At 48.6% G+C, this 15,769-nt stretch overlaps 1 protein-coding gene and 1 long non-coding RNA gene across 2 annotated transcripts in view; one reads left to right on the top strand and one right to left on the bottom strand.

Annotated features, from left to right (window-relative positions):
- Positions 1–15,769, bottom strand: part of LOC143824432 (uncharacterized) — a 126,710-nt gene that overhangs the window by 49,347 nt on the left and 61,594 nt on the right. The gene's annotated exons all lie outside the window — the stretch shown is intronic.
- On the top strand, positions 11,072–14,533 carry HES4 (hes family bHLH transcription factor 4). The gene is made up of 4 exons (XM_077311897.1): positions 11,072–11,558; positions 12,208–12,303; positions 12,628–12,715; positions 13,608–14,533. The coding sequence occupies exons 1-4, from the start codon at positions 11,451–11,453 to the stop codon at positions 14,186–14,188; spliced, it is 873 nt and encodes a 290-aa protein (XP_077168012.1). The 5' UTR covers positions 11,072–11,450; the 3' UTR covers positions 14,189–14,533.

Raw genomic sequence — 15,769 nt, 5'->3', positions numbered from 1 at the left:
AGTTTGTGGTCATGTTGGTCCCACAGATTGAGAACTGAAGATGGCCTATTTGCATCAATAGGGACAATATAAGACCCTACCTTATGCTGAGTCAGGTCACTGGTCCATTTAGTTCACTTTGACCAGCTCCGGCCAGCAGATGCTCTCCAAGGAAAGATCTTTCCCAGATCCTGAGAACATTTAACTGGTGAGGACGGGATTTGCATCTGGGGCCTTCTTTGTGCAAAGGATATGTGCGGTGACTAAACAACCTGGGTAAGCCAGTGGTTTATGGCATGCTCCTGCCATGCAGTAAGGTGGTTTGCACCAATTCTTAGTCACAGGGTTCTACTAAACATACTTAGGTTCAGATCCCCAAACAGGAAAGTAACAAAAGAGATCACAATATAAAGAGACCAGAAATAAACATCCACTGTGAAAAAATGCCTCATTTTTCTATAATTGCATAAGATTACATGGGGTTCTTACAGACAAATTTATTATAGGTCAAAGGAAGACGATAACATAAATATAGGGAGCCCCTGGCCTTGTAAAACTGTAGAATACAAGGCTGTGCACAAGGGTTGTTGTTGTTGTTATTTTTGGAGGGGAGGGAGGTCCCATCCTACCAAAAAAAGATTAAATAAAAGAAATAATACAAAAAGCTACTCATTGAATCAGCAAAAACCTATTAGCAATGGTACAAATTAGAGAAATAACAGAGAAAGAGTTTAAACATTCAAGAAAAAGTGAGAAAGTAGAGGTTTCACAAAGGTTCTGGAATATATTGTAAACCCTCCCCCCTTAAAATCGTATGCATGGGACTGGCTGAGCAGCTTCCATTTTGAACTGTATGGAATTGCTTCTGTAGAAATGAGCGTCTGGATTTAAGCCTGTTTCGTGGTAGTTTCTTACATCTTCCTCATACAAACAGCTCTAAGCTTGTAAGAGGAGCAAGCCCATCTTAGATTCTTCTGACCTAATACGCAGCCTTTGGTTTTCATATTAGCTGGCAAAATATACTGTCACCCGGTTATCAATTAATAATATTAATGTTATTATATGTATGGTTTCATGTATAGTTTCAGTTATATGTAAACCGCTCTGAGCCTTCGGGGAGGGCAGTATATAAATACAAATAAATAAATAAATAAATAAATAAATAAATAAATAAATAAATAAATAAATAAAAACTCTTGGGAGGGAGATCTGAGCCCGTTTTTGCCCAAGTTTTTGGGGAGCCAAATGAACCAGTGCTCTGGTTTAGCGCAATGTAGCCATTTTATGGCATGGATCCACGGGTGGAGCACAGGCTCAATGTACTGCTGTACCCAGGTTCATAGTCCAGTCAAAAGGACCTTGTGGGTGGAGAAAGAATATATGGAGCTACCTGGTACTAATGACCTGAGAGCTTTGAGGGAGGGCTTTTCACATAGAAGATCTCAAGTTCAGCCCCAGGCATCCCCAGTCAAAGGATCTCTGTCAGCATCAAACAATCTCACCACTTCATTCTCTACTAGTTCAAGCTAGATATACCAATGAACCACAAAGCTTTCCTTGTGTCGTGCTTGGACACATTTTGGGCACGTTGCATGCAAAGTGCTAGGTTTGTTATTGACATTTAGGGCTGCATGTTTTCCATAGAGGCACAGGAAAGATATAGATAGATATAAGCCAGATGGGGGGCTTCATAAAGTTATGCAGAATAGTTATGCAGAATAGTAAAGCTACTGCCACAATAAATCTGTCTGGAGGGGAAGCCTCCGACCTGGAGAGCCGGGTTTGATTCTCCACTCCTCCTCCACATGCAGCCAGCTGGGTGATCTGAGGCCAGACACAGTTCTCTCAGTGCTCTTTCGGCTCCGCCTCCCTCACAGGGTGTCTGTTGTGGGGAGAGGAAGGGAAGGGGATTGTAAGCCGCTTTGGGATTCCTTTGGGTAGTAAAAGGCAGAGTACAAAGAACAGCTCTCCTCCTCCTCCTCCATCTTCTTCTTCTCTTCACCACTGGACTCTTTGACATTTCTCATGCAACGGGCTAACAAACCTGCCCCTCTGGAACTTATTTCCCTGCCTTCTTGCTTGAGAGTTGCCAACTCATACAGATTAGAAAGCTGGTATGGCGGGCTGCTCTCCTCCTTTTCTTATTCATGGTAAAGAGACCTGCGGGCCCTTAATGCTTCACTATCGGATTCCTTCACGTGCCGGAAGAACACGTTCTGCCCCTTAGTAAATATAATTAAGGAACAGTATCCGTGGAAGGTTCTGTAAGGAGATTTTCTTTCCGAGGCCTTCCTAATACAGATGTAATTGACTCTGTTTTCTGCCTTCTGCACACAGACCGTGCCTGCCCCTCTCCTATTATTCATCAACAAATTAACTGGGGATCTGTTGAAAAGGAGCTCTCCGGCCGGGAGTGCTTGGGGAGAATGGGGCTTTCGGCTGTGTTAAATCTGGACCCTGCCATTCTCCTTTCTCTCTCTTTTTATCTCCACCGCCTTTTCAATGTGTCTTCAAGCTGGGAGGAGCGGGGGTGGGGGTGGGGAAAGCAACTCAACCTGAAACTCCCCACTTGGATTTTGCTTCTTAAATGCACACGTTCTCCAGGGCTGCTTGTGCGTTAGGAAATGGGCAGGAAACGGATGTCATGCATACCCTCGGCATATAGTGTGTCTCCAAATGCCAGGTGAGTTACACATAACAAATTGTGCAACGTGTGTGTGAAATCTCCAAAGCCCCCGCCTCTGAATGCATGCTAGGGGACAATCACAGACCTGCATCTGGCTGGTTAGGATGAGGGCCTGGATGGCCCTCTCAGCACTCTCCTCATACACTCATCTCAGCTCTGATTTACAAAACAGAATTGGGCAAATCCTTTTACTGCGTCCTCAACGCAGACGGGGCAGAGCTACCTACAGCTACAGCTGCACAGATAGGCGCGATTCAGCCAGGAGGTCCTGGGATTATCTGGCCGCCAGGCAGGGGACATTCAGGAGTGGTTTGCCATGGCCTGGCCCTGTGTCACGACCCTGGTTTTCCTTGGAGGTCCCCTTCCCAAGTGCTAATCCGGGCCGACCTTGCTTAGCTTCCAAGAACTGACAGGACATGCAGAGATACACAGAGTATTGAGTATGTTCTAAGATGTATCATCAGTAAAAGTTACAGTCCAACAGTCAAGCCATGGTATAGAACTTTGTGGGTCTTTATGGTGCCACCAGACATGAAAAACTTGCTCTTCTATCACAGATTGGCACGGCTACACACCTGATTTAGTTAAAATGGATGCCATGTGAATGGGATGTGTAGCCAAGATTTCTTCCCAGGATCCCCTGTAACATGCAGATTGGTTTTCCCTGGGCACACATACAGGGCATCCCTGCAGAAAGAATAATACAGAACAAGTCTGTAAAAGTAGAATGGCGCTGTTATTGTCAAATCCCAGGCAAGACAAAGCAGCAGCGGATGGGAGAGAGAGAAAGCTTCTTTGACAATACCCTGAGCGAACAATCAGCCTGGGAAACAAAACTCTTTGGAAGGAGCACAACTTTTCAGGAGTTGGAAGCCAACAAAAAGTGGCATTAAACCCCCAATAGATCTTAGCCTTTTCACATGCTTTTTCCCCCCCTTTTGGCCCAGCTGTAAGCTTTTGAGTTTCTGCTTCAAAAAAATAAATGGAACCTTCACTCTAATAAAACTAGGCTTAAAGATCAAAGAGGTTGGAGGGGTCTCTCGAAGGAATCTTGTCCTTTACAAGGGGGTTTCTTCTGTTCTCAAAGATACAATCAAAGGCAAACAGTGGGGTTAATAGCGTGCCCTTTTTAAAGCGCAGGATTAAATGAACATGTTTGCCTAGAACCACAGAGCCATCCAGGTGGGAGTCCAGGAGCGAAATCCTAGAACCGGAGGAAGATGCCTTTCTACAACCTAAGGATGCCCACACGGGAAAACGGATACGCTCTCCAACTACTAGGCAAAACCGCCAGATTTTGTTTATAGTCACACTTTCCCCAGTACGCCATTTGAAATTAGTCTCCAGTTTTATTATTATAAGGATTACAATGTTTTGCATGATTTCCACTTTCTGGGGTACATAATAACTTCTGGGGTTGACAGTTTCAAAGGGAGGCTGTGCAACCTAAGACCCTTTTGTACCAAGCATGACATACCCTAAGTCTGAATAACTCCTCTGTATCACCTTCCTGCTCTTCCATAGTACAAACTTTCTTTCATTGTACCCAGCCTACCAGTCAGGATCACCTTTGGCGATTTTTTTCAGGGTTGCTCCCATCTTTCAGTAATTTCAGCCTTTGTGGCAGGTTCCTAGGTAGACACCCTGGGTTGCTGTGCAAACGTTTTGCCAAACTGCTGCTGCTGCTGTGGAGCCCTTGATGGGGACCAAGGAAATCTTGCAGGAGACTGGCCGTGCCCAGCAAGGCAGATGCGGAATCCCCACGATAGCAAAGCCTTAATTCAAGTTTATTGCTTTACAACTCTCACACTCCTACCTGGCAAACTGGAGAGTCTCTCGGTACTTATTCCAGGAAAATTATTAGTAGAGAGATGCGGGGTGTGTGTGTGTGTGTGTGTGTGTGTGTGTGTGTGTGTGTGAAAAGAGGTGCCTTGGAATCTTTAAGCGCCCTCTGGTGTCCATAAAACTAACACATAAAATTATGTATGCACGTCTCCTGTCCTAGCCAATCATTATGCTGCTGCTAGAATAATCAGTTATAACCTATTAACTCAGAACTGGAATTCCAAACATGTTTTGCCCCCAAATGTAGTTTTAGGATAAGACGCTGAGATCTTGGGGGAAGAGGTTTAATTCTTCCCCAGATCACTTCCTTGATCAGAAATGCACATTTGTCTCCTTTAAGGCCCAGTAGTGAGGAAAGACTGGTATCCATATTGTGCCAGTTTCTCCCTCCACTCCTATTTTGCCATCAAGTTGCAGCCAACTTTTGACTACCTAGTAGGGTTTCATGGCAAGAGATATTCAGAGATGGTCTGTTGCTGCCTGTCCCTGCAGGGGGACCTTGGGCTTCCTCAGTGGTCTCCCACCCAAATATTGAGATCTGACTAGCCTGAGTTATCCACGTCAGGATCCTTTTGTTCCTACTGGAGCTTAAAACAAGGATATGTACAGGAGATAACTGAGCTCCCAATCTACACTGAACCTGTCATCACAACTCTTTTTAGGGCTAACTATCACATTTGGAGTTCTGACCACAGGATTCCAGTGTCCGATGTTTGAATTTCATCAGACTGCTCCCGAATCCACGTTAATAGGATTTCAATTTGAAAGCCATTTCACGCTTTGCACATGTTTAAAGAAACGCTGTCCTCTCTCCTATCCTATTTAACATCTTAATGCGCCCTCTTGCCCAACTGGTTCAGGCTGGGATGTCACCAATATGCAGATGACACCCAACTCTTCCTCCTGATGGATTACTGCCCTGATTCCCCCCCAGAAGCATAAGCCAGTTCTGCAGGGCCTGCAAAAGGGAGCTCCTCTGCCAGGCACATTGACTATGCCCCTGAACCTCCCCTCCTTTGAACACATATGCTGACCAATCAGGAGTCTGTTAGATTGTTTACTGTTAGAATATTATTTTTCTCTGTTTATTACTGTTACTATTACAGTTACCTATATTGGATAGCATCAGAGAGTTTGATGTACTGTTCTGTGTTTCTGTTCCATATGAACCGCCCTGAGCCCTAATTAATAAACACACAAATAAATAAAACTAGCATGGAGTTCAGTGGTACTTATTGTACAGCTGAGTTTTTTGGTTTACATCTGAGGGTGAGCATGTGAGTTAAACGAATATCCTACAGGTGGCGCTGGTGGGCTTCCTTTAATCTTCTTTTTACCTCCAGACATTTCCAGACAATAATTATTCATGAAAAAGAAATCGAAAAATGTGATGGGAGAGGACGTAATTTTCCAGTCACCTCTTCCAGCAACCGCCACACACACTTTTCCTTTTAAATTTTGTTCATGTTAGGAGATCTGATTATCAGGCAAGTCTGGAACGAAAAGCACTGAAAGGAAGGGGCTTTTTAAATAGCAGCAAGCAAGCCACGATTTTATTTTGTTTCTCTGTGTACAGGATTTGATCACATAGCTGTAGCCATGTTGGAGGCATCTGGTGCAAGGCCCTACCTGAAGCATGGCTTCTTCCCACAACAACAACAAAATTAATTAAAAACCAAGATTGCCCCCTTTTTAAAAAGGGGGTGGGGTTCATTTAACATCTTCTTTAGAATAGAACATTAGCTGGTTAAAGGAATCAGGTGCTCTCCAAAAAGGGGTGGTCCTCCCATCTGGCTCACCCAAGACTCCCTCTGAGGATTTTTCAGGATTGGCAACTGCCCTATGAAAGCAAAGGCAGCAATTCTAAACAAAATTACACCCTTGCAAGTCCATTCAAATGTATGGAATTAGAAGGGAGTAACTCTGTGACGGGTTACACTATAACCACATACATCTTCCCAGGCTGCAAACATTTTAGTTGACCCTACAAAACTCCCTTTTGTGCTCCTTGTGGGCACAGCAGAGTCCTTAAAAGGTATCTGGAGGCACTTAATAAAGGTATTTATTCGTTAGAGGTGGGGTAAAACGGCTTCTGAAAACAACTGTTCTTATTCAAGATATATTTTTATAACACCAACAATCTAGGAACACCTCTAGGTCAACCTCTGTTATGCCCGGGCTGCCTGTCTGTTAGCTCCATGAAAAATTTGGTAGTTCACAATCCTATTCACCTTTGATTAAACCCTACAGAGTCCAGACTATCCAGGTCAGGGCAATCAGGAGACAAAATTTGCCACTGCTAAACCCATAATTTAAACTATTCCCCCCCCAATTCCAGACACAGCTGGCTCCACAGGTGCATGCAGGAAAGGTAACGAAACAAACAGAAAGAGAGGCCAGCTCTACACTGAATTACTTAATTTGCAACAAAAAGTCTGCCAAAGAGGCCTTTCCCCCCATTATCCCAGATTTGTGCAAAACTGCAGAGGCAAGGGGAGAAATGCTTTCTCCCAGCCAACACGACCTCCTTAATGCTAAAAATACCTGCCGGGGCTGGAAACCCAGAAAAAGCTTGGTTTGCAAAGCGGAAGGTGCCGGGGCTCAAACTTCCAATTCATCCTTGGGTTTCAAGGCATGACCATGAGAAGAGCTGTTTTTTTTAAATACTGCGCTTTTCACTACCCAAAGGAGTTCCAAAGCAGCTTACCATGGCCTACCCTTTCTCTCCTCACAACAGACACCCTGTGAGGTGAAGCTGGGAGAGCTCTGGGAGAACTGTAACTGGCCCAAGATTCCCCAGCATGTGGAGGAGGGAATCAAACCTAGTTCTCCAGATTAGAAGCCACTGCTTTTAACACTAGCACCACACTGACTCTCAAGGAGGCAGAAGGACTGGTATGGCCAGGGCAGTTAAACCAGAAGCCCAGTTCTGGTGGAATCCAGCAGCTTGGGTCAGAGCCAGGGCGTAAATCAGTGGATCTGAGGTGAAATCAGATTTCATAGATGAAATCTGGCAGAATGAGGACACTGTGTTTTTTTCACACCCAGTTTGACAACACAGTTATACTGGTCAAGCCAGTAAGATGCCAGCCATGTGACAACCTTACTTAAGGGACAAAAGGTTTTGAAACGCTTTTGTTCTTACTAGCCAAATCCCCTAGATTATATCCAGTTTATACACCATGTTTGGTTTTTTAGAAGTCCCTGAGAGTTAAAAATAGGTCCCGTAAGAAAGAGACTAGAATGAACGGCAATATTCCCTGGCAATCCTGTATCAACATAACAACCTAAGAATAAGAAACGATATAAGAATATTGGGAGCACTGTGGAAAGCAGAGCAGAATATACGCCTTTAAGTGCCTAATTAAGTTGATGGGAAGTAGGTAAAGGACACATTAAAGGGCTTCTTAACACAACACGTAATTTATGGAACTTGTTGCCACTGGATATTGTAAGAGACAGCTACAAAACAGAGCATTGGACAAATGCATGAAATGAAATTGCCGTCCCTAATGGTTAAACGGAAGCATCGTGTCCAAGAGGCTCAGATACCTCTCAGCGCCAGGTGGCAGTGACAGCGAAAGCTTTGACCTCCTTCCTGTGGACTTCCTCAAAACAAGTTTGGTCTGGGTTACTTAGAGTGTTGGACCCAGGTCTGGGAGACCCAGGTTTGAACGCCCACTCTATTATGGAAGCATGATGGGGAGAAAGACAAAAAGGAAGGCTACTTTACACAGAGTGGTTAAAATGTGGAAGTCATTGCCAGAGAATGTTGTGATGGCCACAGGCCATAGATTCATGGAGGTCTATCAGTATCTATCTAGGCATGGCGACTGAGAACTTCCACATTCAGAAGCACTCAACCTCCCAATCCCTGAGCCAGGAGGCAACATCAGAGGAAAACCTCTGTCTTTTTGCCCTCTTGTTGGCCCTCCAGAGGAACTGGTTGGCCACTGTGTGAGATGGGATGCTGGACTAGATGAACCACTGTTTTGACCCAGCTGGGATCTTTTGATGTACTTATGGGTGACTATGGGCCAGCCGCATCCTACCTCACAGGGCTGTTGTGAAGATGAAATGGAGGAGAGGAGAACCATGTAAATCACTCTGGGTTCCCACTGAGGAAAAAGGTAGGATATAAATGAAGTAAAATAAATGGCTCAGATTTGTCTGCATTTATTCACAAAATAAAATGAAGAAGGAATCCTACACATGCTGCCCTGAATTATTTCCAGGGCAGGTGGGATTTAAAAAGCCCCCCCCCCCCGACATAGCTGGCTGTTGCTCCTGAAAGCATAGACCCCAGTAAACCTTTTGGTCTTTAAAACACCAGAACTTTTCCTGGTTTTGCTTCCTGCAAGCAGACTATAGCACAGCTACCCCTCTGGGAACATTTTTAAGCAACACATTAAAAAAGAAAAAAAATAGGTGCCAAAGGAGGACCGCTCTCTGGAAGTGGGCCCTGGATCTAGGCCATCCTCTTTTTGTTGCTTGTTCTTGTTTTCTCCCCCTCTTCTTGTAATAATGGGACAGAGAGCAGCGCTGTTTAGCAACTGCACATTATCTCTGGAGGGAAAAAGAAGGGGAAGGAGGGGGGGGATTGAGACTGAGAGAGGGGGGGGCGTGGTTTTCCCAGGCCTGCTTTCCCTCCCTTCGCCGGCTTGCACGGCAGGAGAGCGCTGCGTGTGTGTGTGAGTGCGCGCTCGGCGCAGGAAGCCAGAAGCGCTTTGGCACGTGCTCTCGCGGGTCCGGATGGAAAGAGGAGGCGGCGGCGGCATCTAGGGCGCGCGCGCGCGGCCCAACCCGGCCTGCCGGAGAGCCGGGTGGAGGCACGAGAACTGCTGGCTGCTGGCTTGGCCGCGAGGAGAGGAGGCGGAGGGCGCGGGTGCGCGGGGGAGCCGGCAGGAAGCTTGATTGACAGCTCGGGGAGCTGCCAGCCAATAGGACGCAGGTTGGCTTGCAGCCTCGCATCCATTGGCCGCCCGCCTGGCACCGCTTCGCGTGCCGGACCAGCTGCTGCTGCTGCCGCCGCCTGCCTCGCTCGCTCGCCCCCCCTAACTCCCTCCCTCCCTCGCTCCCTCCCACCGCTGGAAGAGGGTTCCCCCCCTCAAGGAACAGCTGGAGGGAGATGCAAGCGAGGTTTTGTCTGGAAGCAGCGGTGGATTCTTTTTTTTTGAAATCGTACATTTAAAAGGGCCTCTGGAGTTTTGGCCCTCGGATGCGCGGGCCTGGGATGGGCGAGAGAGCGCGTTGGGTCGCTTAGGCGCCTTTTCGGAACATCTCGGCTCGCTCCTTCAGGTCTTTAAACGAGGCCTGGGTTTGCTTGCCGTAAGCCTCCCTGCCTGCATGTAGATAGGACCCGACGTGATCCTGGAAGGGTCGGGAAAGGCTTCCCCCAGACTTCAAAATTTATATTCGGAGGTTTGCATCATCCAGTTTTAAGGCAGCCTCGGTTAGTGAGGACGCATCCAATGATATAAAATTCTCTGGAGACGAAATAGCAGGGAAATCGAGCGCAAGATCAGAAGGGAGCAGAACATGAAATATAAATGCCCCCCCCCCTTCAAAAACTGCTCTGCAAACCCGGGAAAACAATGGGAGACGGTGCATATTTGATCATCGGGCCTGAGCCTTCCTGTTAGCTTTAGTTGCAGTCATTTTTGGAATGCGGGGGGGAAGGGGAAGCAATAATATAAACGACCCTCGCGGACGTCCTTCATTTCGAAAAACGCTCCCCCCCCCGAGTTTGCACACCCACGTGACCTTTACCACCTGCTCGGTGTTCCGGGTGGGTATTCGTCCTATGTTGAGCATTAAACAGATTTAGAAGGAGGGGGGGAAACACACATCTGGGCTATACGCTCGAAACCTAGCGACAGGACGGTTCCGAGCCGAATGGGGGGAGGGGGCGATGAAGACGTGGCCCAAAGCAGCCGTCCGTTTCATCGCCCCGACTTCTTCCGAAAGAACAGCATCGTCGAAACAAGCGACAACAAAATGCATCCCTTTGCGTTTGCAGAAAGCGCCCCGGCCGCTGCACTTTGCAGAACTGCATAGACCCTCGCGGGCTAACTCTCTACCCCCCCCCCCCGACCACCCCAATTCTCCCAAGGCACAATTTGGAATTTCTGCATTCCTGCGGGTCTCTCGGGGACGGGACGGAGAGGCTCCACCGCAGATGCCCTTTCAGCGGCTACCCAAGTGGCGCGGCATCCTCTTATTCCGGGGGGAGTGGGGGGGCTCGCTGCCCTTCCAACCATCCCCCCCCCCAGCACGCACACACACACATTCCCGTTTAAGCCGCCTTTATCCCTCCCCTCCTAAATTGCTGGTTTCCACCAAAGCCTGGGATTATTTTATTTTATTATTTTTTTCCCTCCCGCTCCCTTTCCTTCTTGGAAGCGCGGCGCGTGACTGACAGCTCGCGGGGGCGTCCTCCAATCGGCGCGGCCGACGGGGTGAGTCCTGTCTCCCATTGGCTGGCGGGAGTGTGGGAAAGAATGTGGAGAAGGTTTCACACGAATTGGGAGCCGCCGCCGGCTATAAAGGCGCAGGGGGGTCCCTGAAGTCCGCCAGCAGCAGCCAGCCAGCCAGCCGCGGCGGATCTTGCAGCTGCAAAAGGGATCAGCCCAGCGAGCGCTGCGTCGCGCGTAGAGCCTCCGCGCCCCCCTCGCTCCCCGTGGCGCTGATTGCGAACGCAGACCTCCCGCCCGCCCGCCCTTCCGCCCTCGATGTGCGGCCAGCGAGCGCTCTAAGCCTGGGATCCCCCCCGAGAACCCGCTGCTCCCGACGGCGAGGCAGGCAGCCGCCTCCGCCGCCGCCGCCTTGGCTCCCTCGCCCCGGATATACAGTTTCAAGGAGAAGCTCGCCGGCCCGCTTCGAGGCTTGCCACGGGCTTTTTGCCGCCCCGCAGTGCTTGCTGTTGCGCGCGACGGCGAAGATGCCGGCGGACACCCTGGAGAAACCGACCGCCTCCCCCATCGCGGGGGCCCCGGCCAGCTCCAGCCAGACCCCCGATAAACCCAAGAGCGCCAGCGAACACAGAAAGGTAATTTTTAAAATCATAATTAAAAGGAAGACCTCCCTGCGATCGGGATGAGAAAACGGACCCGCGGTTTTGCACAGCGCAGCGTCCGAATGCAAAGGTTTAAGTGGCCCCCAAAGGACTGGATGCCGGATTCCGGAGCATTCACGGATGGAGTCCTTTCCTGACCAGCCTCCCTTCCCCTGCGTCTAAGGGCGGTTAGGGCAGGAGGAGATAAAAGCGCTTGGCTGGTGGATGAGGTCGGGCTGGCGGTGGGCGAGGTCTCCTGAAAGCCACTGGCCTGGGGAGAAAGATAAGAAGGGGGCGTCGAGATAAGAGTGACAATAGGAAACAAGGGCCTGTTTAGAAAAACCGCCGGCTGCCTTGAGTGTCCGGAAGGAAGCCACTGGGTGCATTTTCAGGAAGGAGTAGGTTGGGGGAAATACACAGGAGGAGGAGGGGGGGGGAATGAGAATCCAGGTGTAAGAGGAGCAGAGGGAATCCCCAGCGCTAAGAAATGCCCTGGGCCATCGACCCTGTCCAGTTTAGTGCTTTAAGGAAGGAGGAGGGTGCAGGGTTTTTTTAAACGCCCAATTCAAGGGCAGCATCGGGAGGCGCTGGAATGAATAGAGCGCTCACTTAATGTTCTTTCTTTCCCTCCCCCCCTCTCCAGTCATCCAAACCAATCATGGAGAAGAGACGCCGGGCCAGGATCAATGAAAGTTTGGGCCAGCTCAAGACGCTCATCCTGGATGCCCTGAAAAAAGATGTAAGTTGAGAGGGAGCCGGACCGGGTCAGAAGAGCTCGAAGGTGGGGGGAGGGGGAGGGGGAGGAGGGGCCTGGCCTCATTACGCCCCTTGAGGTGTTCCTGCATATTCTGGGCCATGCAAAGAAGCGGCACTACTTTGCCCTCCATTGCCCCTGATCGGTTTTGGCCTCGGAAAGCTACGCTATTCATAATATTAAGCCAGCCGTGTTTTTTGGGGGGAAGGGGGGAACATCAGACTGATTGGCAGGCGAAGGTTTTGTGGACTTGGGGATCGATTCTGCTATACCTCACTCTCTTTTCCCTTTTTCTTTTTCTTCCACCAGAGCTCTAGGCACTCCAAACTAGAGAAAGCCGATATCCTGGAAATGACAGTCAAACACCTGAGGAACCTTCAGCGAGCCCAAATGACAGGTGAGTTGCAGCCATCCCATTCCGGACACTATTGATTCCAGGAACTTTCCTGCCCAGTTTTCCCTGCTAGTGTTCTCTTTTCCAAAACTATCCTGTGGGAAGACTGAAAACTACTTCTTGTTAGGCAGCATCCCAGGGGAGGCCATATTGTACCTCTCCAGATGTCCATGGACTACAATCCCCATGAGCCAGGGGCTCATGGGAATTGTAGTCCATGGACCTCTGGAGAGCCACAGTTTGGCCACCCCTGCCCTTATAGGGAGGGGTGTGGCTCAATGAAAAAGCACATGATTTACATGGGGGAGGTTTATCCTGAGGCATTTCCAGTTAAGGGATTGCAGGTAGGAAGGGATGGGGAAGTCCTGCCACTGCAACACTGGGCTGATGAGAGCAATAAAGCAACTCCCCTTTCTCAGATCAGAGGTCTTGCACACTTGGTGAAGCATCCTTCCTTACAGTGATCTCCCCATGGGACAATAACCGCCCTTGTGGCTAGGCGGGAAAAGCTTGGCTTGCCCGAGACCATCCACATGAGCTTCGTGAGCCATTAAGGATTTGAACTTGGGTTTCTCAGGTCCAAGCCTAGTGCTTTCTCACAAAAAAGATCCTCGCCCGAGAAGCTTTGTGGCAGGAGTCAAAACTAGGTCTTGCATAGCCGAGCGTCCCCACAATGTGCTGGCCGGCTGCTCAGCCAGCTCCCGCAAGCATCAAGGCCTTTGCCAAAACAAGAAATGGGGGGGGGGGAGATCCCAGAGCCAATATCCAGCATTCTGCAGATTTTCCCCAAACGGTGGGAACACTCGTTAGGAAAGGAATTTGTCGGAGAGCTCCAAGGAGTTTGAATTATTCCAGCCACTAATCCCGCTCCCTCCCCCTCTTCTCTCCCTTGCAGCCGCCCTGACAGCTGATCCTACTGTGCTAGGCAAGTACCGGGCTGGATTTAATGAGTGCATGAATGAAGTCACCCGCTTTCTCTCCACCTGCGAAGGGGTGAACACGGATGTCCGTAGCCGGCTGCTGAGCCACCTCTCAGCTTGCCTGGGTCAGATTGTGGCCATGAACTACCCGCCCCCACCACCCCCACCACCTCAAGCGTCAAGTGGACAGCCTGGACATCTGGCTCAGCCTCTACATGTCCAGTTACCAGGCCCACCAGCTGGAGCCGGAGCCATGCCAGTGTCCTGTAAACTGAACCCTGCTGAAACTTTGTCCCCAAAGGTCTATGGGGGTTTTCAACTGGTGCCGGCAACCGACGGCCAGTTTGCTTTCCTCATTCCCAACCCAGCCTTCCCGCCTGGCACCGGTCCGGTGATACCGCTGTATGCCAATTCAAACATGCCAGTTTCTTCCAGCAGTTTGACAGCGACTCCTTCTGTATCTCCAGTGCAGGGACTCACATCCTTTGGGGGCAGTTTGGCACCTGTGTCCCAAGCTGGAGGGGACCGCAGTGAGTCTGTCTGGAGACCCTGGTGACTCCCTTTTAACTGCCCCCCCAAGACCCTGAAAATATCTGAATTTGGTTCCGTTGTATGGAACCTGGATTTGTGTGTGCGCACGTGGTTTTTTTTAAATTTTAATTTCAGATTATTTATTCATTTCCAAAGGATGGGATTTTAGTTTGTGTTTTTACTTTTTTTTTAAAAAAAATGTTGGTTATGTGACATACTTCTCTTTTAAAAAAGAAAGTCTTAGTTTTGTATCAAATATCCCCACGTACTATGCCAAAGCTTCTTTTTGTGAATCTGTATATGCCTGAGCTTTTTTAAACAAAAATGTTGGAAGGTGTTTGTACAAATAAAAACTTTCTTGAACTAGAAACAGTGTGTTATTTGACAGAAGAGATCAGACCTACATAATCACCTAGGGTGATCAGAAAATGAGTTCTGGGTACAGTGGGTAAGAATGGGCTTCTTTTTCTATCTGATATAAAAATGGTTTCTGTGGGTGTCCATGAGCTAATAGACTAATATAATTTTTAAAATAACTTTTGCTGGATTTCTACACAACATTGAGTGGGGATACATCCAGAACCATGGCTCTACTATAGAGAGGGAGACCATCAACAACACCCTCCACCCAAAATACTGTGTTACATGGGCTGCCTTAACAAGCACTTGGCTTTACCAACATCTCATACTATACAGCACCTTATTAAATAACATCTATAGCTTTTAAAAAGCAGTCCCTGCCCCCTGGACCACTAATGGTGATGTGGACTGTCACATTTAGAAGCTAAGGACTCCATGCTGCTTGAAGCTTTTGCAAACCAAGCCACTGTTAACAAGCAGGCTACTGAAGGCAATGCTGCTCACAAAGGACACTGCAGTGAGAAGAAAGCACTGGGTGGGGTCGGGATAAAAGGAAAAAGATACCCACGAGGTATGGCATCGCCCCACCCTCAAAAATGTCTCCAGAGGAGCATGCAGTTAATGAAAATTTGCTTGTGATTGAAGTCTTTAGACTTTGTTTGAGGGGCAGAGGTTGTCAGGGTGTTGCTGGACAAAGGTTATCTGCCCTTGGAAAGATATGGAGCTGCCTTAGGCACAGTGAGACACTGGTCCTCCACTCTGCACTTTCCACACTCACAACGCTTCTCCAGAGTCCATCCCTAGCGGAAAAAGGTGCCTTTTTTTTCCCCTGAGCACCTGGAGGCAATAGGGATTGAGCCTGAGACTTCTAGTGTGCAAAGTGTGGTTTCTGCCACTACAGCCAAACTCAAGAGGAATCTGTGAAATTGCCTTCTTCCACGCCAAACCAGCCAAATGCTCTCTATTTTAATTGGCAACAGCCTTCCAAGGTCCCTGGTGGGAGTCAACTCTTTCCCAACACCTGGTGCTTGAAGCCCTTTACCTGGCAATGCCAAAGATGACCAAATCTGGAGCCTCGAGCATCCAAAGCATGATCTCTGCCTGCCACCAGAGATCCAGCGAGTACAATGAGTCAAGTATTCTATTGCCCACCTTGCGTTGGTCTTGGCAGCCTGATGGACAGAGGATTATAAAATGACGCATGGGTGCAGAGAGAACCTTTTCTCTCAAAAAAAGACATTAGAAC

Source organism: Paroedura picta, chromosome 15 (assembly GCF_049243985.1).
Source record: "Paroedura picta isolate Pp20150507F chromosome 15, Ppicta_v3.0, whole genome shotgun sequence".
In the NCBI taxonomy this organism is placed as follows: Eukaryota; Metazoa; Chordata; class Lepidosauria; order Squamata; family Gekkonidae; genus Paroedura; species Paroedura picta.
The sequence above is the reverse complement of the archived record's forward strand: the minus strand, read 5'-3'. Positions and strand labels throughout refer to the sequence as shown.

Coding starts and splice junctions, on each gene's coding strand:
- HES4 (XM_077311897.1), top strand. CDS start 11,451: ATGCCGGCGGACACCCTGGAGAAACCGACCGCCTCCCCCATCGCGGGG. Junction 11,559..12,207: donor GCGCCAGCGAACACAGAAAG/GTAATTTTTAAA, acceptor CCCCCTCTCCAG/TCATCCAAACCAATCATGGA. Junction 12,716..13,607: donor TCAGCGAGCCCAAATGACAG/GTGAGTTGCAGC, acceptor TCTCCCTTGCAG/CCGCCCTGACAGCTGATCCT.